Source organism: Colias croceus, chromosome 3, assembly GCF_905220415.1.
Source record: "Colias croceus chromosome 3, ilColCroc2.1".
In the NCBI taxonomy this organism is placed as follows: Eukaryota; Metazoa; Arthropoda; class Insecta; order Lepidoptera; family Pieridae; genus Colias; species Colias croceus.
The window spans coordinates 6,925,590-6,931,589 of NC_059539.1; the positions used below are offsets into that span (position 1 = coordinate 6,925,590).

Genomic DNA, 6,000 nt, shown 5'->3' on the forward strand with positions numbered 1-6,000 from the left:
AGAATATGAAATTATTTTCTTTTAATACAAATACCGATTATGCTTCGTTCGTTTGTTCTCATCCGCTATGTTATATATAAAAAAAAATACAACTTAATTTCTTTAAAAGCTTTGTAATCTATTAACTGTCGTTTATTTAATTCTAACAAAACTTAGCTTGTAAAATGTTACTATTAAAATCTCGTAAAATGTATTATAATTATATTAGGTATTAGATATCTATGCGATGATATACCTTAATTATTTCATTAAAATGCGAAATATAATGATTACGATTATATGATAAGTGTTCATATGTTATATACTTATTCCACCGACACGGTCTGGTATTGCTTTTACTTTCCTTTAATCGTGAATACATGTTATTTCCTTATTTCAATAAACATCCTGAGCCACGCCATGTAGACGCATGCTGCCAAAGTCATCACGCAAACTAAAATTAAACTCTACGAATAAAATTAATTGAGACCGAAATAACACTGACTATGCGTTAGAGAACTAATGAAAATATGGACTGAAAACAGTCATGCCGTACAAAAAAAGGGGCCAGCAAAATCTCATGTGCACGCAAATAAAGTATAATTACAAAGTAACACACACATTTACATTGCTGCTGAACGCACACAAGACTGTTAAAACGCATGTAAGTATTGCTTTTTGTAGTACATTTTATTGGAGAAATTGGCTTGGAAAATTGTTCTCAACCATTTTCAAGTTCAGTTACGTAAGTACGCGTGCAGGAGAACTGGTGCGGAATAGCGGATGTTCGGTGATGCTCGTCGACAAGGTGCCTGCCGTTATAAAGTCGCTGCCACTGCTTCCACGGTCAGTCGTTGTTAGACCACCCTCGTTTGCGTCAATTTTTAGTTTTTAGTGTAGTGTGCCTAATCATAAAGAAAAATGTGTTCGATTTTACGGATACCTTTAACATTATTTATTTGTGTTATCGTTGTCTCCGGCCATGTTCACGGACCGAGAAGATCTCGGAGGATGGATGTTGAGGACTATGCACGGAATGAAATTGACAGTGGTAGAGCTGATGAAACCTCATGGTGGCCCACAGCGGAGTTCGCGGTTCTACAAAAAGTTTACGACGATTGCAGTGCGCAAAAACATTTGACCACATGCCTTAAGGGCAAGGCTTTAAATGCACTTACGAGAGCCGTAGAGCAGGTGACGAAAGTGAAATAGTGAATATTAAGTGTAAAGTGAAATCCATATCTAATATGTAATTGTGTTCTACAGGAAAACGTACAGCTTGCTGACGGTTTGACATTGGTGAAACAGGCTGATGCGCCAGTGGCGTCAGCCGAGCCTCGCTTCCTGCCTGGGATGACTACCGAAGAAAAACTCGATAACATGCTACGAGCAAAGTTCGAGCAACTGCTTAGCACTCATACCATATCCATGGACTTAGCTTCGGAAGGAAGGGGTAGAGGTATGTATTCATTAATAAAATAATTGAACTTGTTATTGACAGATTAATCATGAATATTTTCTTTTGACTAGGGAAAAAGGTCCTGCCATACCTATTGCTCGGTATTTTTACAACTGTTAGCATAGTAGGAGGTATGGCTCTGAAGACCTTGGCTGCAATTGCTGGAAAAGCCCTCATTGCTAGTAAAGTAGCATTAACGATTGCTGGAATTATTGCTCTGAAAAAACTCTTCAGTCACGATGGAACCACAGGGGAAACTACTTTCCAAGTACATGCCGATGGACATCATAGGTAAAATCATCACTTGAAATATATATAAATTATTACGTAGCTTAGTAATAAACCAGCTTAACAATAATAATTCAATTGTTGTTAAATAAAAAGTAGTCTTTTTAATTTAATTTTATTATTGGTTAACGTAATACAATTCTAAAATTATTTATTTATTCCAGTTTTCTTTAATTCTAGTCTTTAATTCGAAGGCGCAATCTTTATGTGGTGAGGCCTGTGAAATCTAAAGAAGAGGATCTTGACTGGTAATAGACTGAGAAGAAGCCGGTCCAGAAATTGGTCTCACTCATATCCTCATCATAGTGTTGAAGATAAATCTATACAAATAACCTCAAACCAAAGTACCGTCTAAGTTTTGGACACTACTTAGATGAATCCGTTGTCTACATTTGTTCTCAAAGTCTATGTCAGTATAAATAATTTATTGTAATTTATTTATTTGTGACGGCGGTTATAGGTGTATTTAAATGTAAATTAATTTATAAATAAATTTAAGAAGAATTAACATGAAACTGTACCGGTGGTTTTATTCAATATTAATGCAATTATCTCTAATCTCATGATTATATCGATGCATGCAAAATACATTTACAGCTTACTTGGTATATTATAATGTAAAATATATTGATAATAGAAAAAAATATTGCAATAATATGTACCAATATACGCACATACTTAACACATTTCGATGCGTAATATAATATATTTGCGAACGTACTGCCGCTCCAATCACTACAGAGAGGGGCCACTGAAAATCAGTGTTGCAACTGTGTTGCAACATATACTGAGTGGCTACCTGGTTTGGCTCCACTTACTGTTTCTCACATTAATTTTTATTATTATTATTATTATTTTTTTTTTTTTTTTTTTTTTTCTGTACTAATAAGATTGTTACCTATCGTTATTTTAATTGTTTACTTGTTTTTTATTTGTTTGAAATTGTTTGTTATCTGTGTTTTCATTATTAATTTAAATTGTATTGTGTACATTATATAAGTATTGTGGAGTTAAATAAATGTTTCTATCTATCTATCTATCTATCTATCTAATAAGTAATTTAAACTATTGAATATATTTATTAGTGAAAATTATAATCCGCTTTCTTCTAATCACTCTAGTGGAAAGGATTCAAAGCGATACGTTCAGATTTTCCATCAATGTGCAGTGTGTATGAAGGTGGAAAGTAGAAAGCTTTAATCGATTCACTGCACATGCATACACTGATACTGTTAGAACGTATGATGTTTGTGATCTTTTCCGCTTTATTAAACATGAAGTTTCACTAACACATTGACCCAATAAGTAAGAAAATATCAATCACGATAATACTTTCTGTGGAAAGACGCTATTTCCTCCGTGCGTGCATTCATTACATATTCATGTGTACATAAGCAAACGAATGATTAATCGGTACACAATCACGTTAACGGATAACTAATTTATTCATTCAGGAAAGCAGTGGTAGTAGAGTGTGGTATGGCATTTGTTCGGCGGAAGGTCAGCTCGTTGATTAGTCGAGCGCCGGTAAAGGCCGACCACATTGCGCGTTTGTGCACCCGAACGCTGTTTATAATGCAGATATGTGTTTGCCCAATCGCTGCACGCTACGTTGGCTATATGGCATAGCTAATGCGGCTGGAGTCTCTTTGCATACGCAAATATAGGGCGGGCAGTCCAGCCCTGATTATGCGGTGCGCTGGCGGTGACATTGGATTCATTCCTGTTTTAGGAACTGACATTTCACTTGATTACTTTTCCAGAATGTGTTTTGCAATTTGTTACAAATGAGTACGTGTTTCATTTTCGTAGATTAGGATCTTTTAGCAAAATTTAAATTAAGCGTTATATCACACAAAAGCAGCATTGACTATGTGATTGTAGCATGGCCTTTGTAAAGAAAGCTTTAAACCAAATTGCTGTTCTCATAAAAAGGGGCTTTACTTACCTACACATTAAAAAATAATAGCTATAGGTATTTGGCGCAGTTACCTACTATCTATCGATGTGTTAATTGACGAATTCCACAAGGAAATGGCTAGAATATCCGTAGCATTAGTTAATACCGTCTATTTGGCAGACCATGATTGGGCGCGCTGTCAAGTTCATACAATATTTAATGGTGTGTACTATATATCTCAAATTAGGGCAACATCACGCGTGCATCTATACATATTAACCATTAATGGACAGTAAGTTCGATTTAGTAGAGTAAGAACTAAGTACGTAGGTACCTATACATATAGGCACATAATTATGTAAATACCAATAATACGCCAAATAGAATTGTTTTACAGCGTACGAATAATTGAACGTTTAGAATGAATTCTCGTCAAATGAACATGAAAAATGTTATGGATCCTGAAATTAATTTGGAATGGGCCGTGACATATATGCGGATATAAGTATGAGAGTGTGGGCGTTTGCCGTCCAGCGAAGTTACTTTACGGACGAATGGTCAAAGTATCCGACATAAACCTATTTTGTTCTCTTCTTATATTGGATATACGCTCCCTTCTTCGTCCGCGGACGTTCGTTGTCCTTTTAACAGGGCTGTAGGTTGAAAGAAAATTATGTGATATAAATTATTATTAGATAGGTAATTATTTCATATATCTACTATTTATAAATATTAAATGAATTAAGATGTGTTCGTCTCCATATTAGGTATAAAAGTAAAATTCTCCTACTATTTTATTAATAAACTAGCGGTCCGCCCCGGCTACGCCCGTGGTACATGTTTACGTTTTCTCTACATAAGATCCATCCTCGTACTTCAAGGAATATAATAAAACAAGAATTATCGAAATCGGTTCAGCCGTTCTCGAGTTATGCGCTTACCAACACATTTTGCGATTCATTTTTATATATAAGAAAGAAGATTTGTTTCATGTTGCAATGAACTTACCAAATTTATCTACATCTATTGTAAATTTCAATTTCCAATTATCCCGGCCTAATCAAGATTCATCTTCTAGTACCTATACAAAGTGACAACAGACAAGTGTGTTTATCCAGATTACGAATTAAAAACCAACTGGATAATAAATTTCATCCACAATGGAAACTTTTACATACCAAAAATCAGAAATATATTACACATAAAATCTTCTACGTTTATAGATTGTTTTGTTTTCACGTACCTACATGTGTCGCAGCCCTGGTCCAGGGCGGAGTACTGTGAGGAAGTTTTGTTGGGAATTATGTTGGTACGTGCCAAAGCCATTATTGCTGCGAGAAAAGTTCATCAATTTCATTCCTATCTTCGTATATACTATAAATACGTATCCTATCTCGTCCTCCTCTGTTTACTATTAAAAAAAAAATGAAATCAAATAAAGACAATTTGAATTTTGAATTTGAATTTGAAAATAATTCACGCGTGATACAATAATATAATATATAATATTAATTAATACATAATATTTTCTATTCTAATTTAAAAACTATGAATATTTAAACTACTTATAATTAACCAGTTCTAGGTTACCTACGTAGGTAGGTACGTCATCATCATCATCATGATGACGTACCTACGTCATCATAAGGTAGGTAGGTACGTACTACCTAAGCGTACTACGTAGTCATAAGTGAGTAATTTTCAGAAATTTTAATTTTTAATTTCAGAACTTAACTTGGTATGTAGTATAATAATATCTGTGAATTGTTTTATGCGTTTTTCTTGAAAGTAAATATATCATAAGCTATAAATTTAGTTGATGAAACTGATACGCAACAATGCGACGAGCATAACTCACGCATCAGATAATTTCTAATTGTTTATGCGCATCTATAAGATTAATTAAAAAAAAAAAATATTCAAGTAACTTAATAAATTATAGCGTAATGTGGTATACAAATAGTAGTGTTTTTATGAGTAGGTCACTGCAAGCTTTTAATTGAACTTCTTGGAACTTCTTGGTAATATTGACAATTTAATTGAAATGACTTCGCATACATTTCAATGCAAGATTTGACCAATTGGTACAGAGTGCGTCCATTAGCTAAGGTTGGGGCGTTCAGGTGATAGGCGCCAGTCGCGACTTTACCGAGTGAAGACTCCTGGGGAGGCCAGCTAACAGACCTTGACTGATGCCCGCCAGCAAGCCACGCACCACTCCTTCGGTAATAGAGCTCATAATTGTATATCCCGCATGTAATGTTAAGTTGGCCGATTGCCACCCTCTGGACGTTAGACCGGCCGTCATTATGTGTCATTAGTTTTGCGACGTTGACCAAATGACTGGTCTGTGATATCGAATGACTCATTCGGC

The 6,000-nt window shown here is 34.9% G+C and overlaps 1 protein-coding gene across 2 annotated transcripts; it reads left to right on the plus strand.

Annotated features, from left to right (window-relative positions):
* Positions 1 to 843: 843 nt before the first annotated feature.
* On the plus strand, positions 844 to 2,241 carry LOC123706271. 2 transcript variants are annotated; one of them, XM_045655455.1, is made up of 4 exons: positions 844 to 1,173; positions 1,246 to 1,438; positions 1,510 to 1,729; positions 1,891 to 2,241. In XM_045655455.1, exons 1-4 carry the CDS (start codon positions 901 to 903, stop codon positions 1,898 to 1,900), a joined length of 696 nt encoding a protein of 231 aa, XP_045511411.1. In that variant the 5' UTR covers positions 844 to 900; the 3' UTR covers positions 1,901 to 2,241. The 2 variants fall into 2 exon arrangements, with proteins under 2 accessions (XP_045511411.1, XP_045511412.1); XM_045655456.1 differs by having other exon boundaries at positions 1,907 to 2,241.
* The last annotated feature ends 3,759 nt before the right edge of the window (positions 2,242 to 6,000 follow it).

What these genes read in the sequence shown, in the direction of transcription:
- LOC123706271 (XM_045655455.1), top strand. Translation starts at nt 901, where the DNA reads ATGTGTTCGATTTTACGGATACCTTTAACATTATTTATTTGTGTTATC. An exon ending in TTACGAGAGCCGTAGAGCAG is followed by an intron (nt 1,174 to 1,245) that starts GTGACGAAAGTG and finishes TGTGTTCTACAG; the next exon opens with GAAAACGTACAGCTTGCTGA. An exon ending in TTCGGAAGGAAGGGGTAGAG is followed by an intron (nt 1,439 to 1,509) that starts GTATGTATTCAT and finishes TCTTTTGACTAG; the next exon opens with GGAAAAAGGTCCTGCCATAC.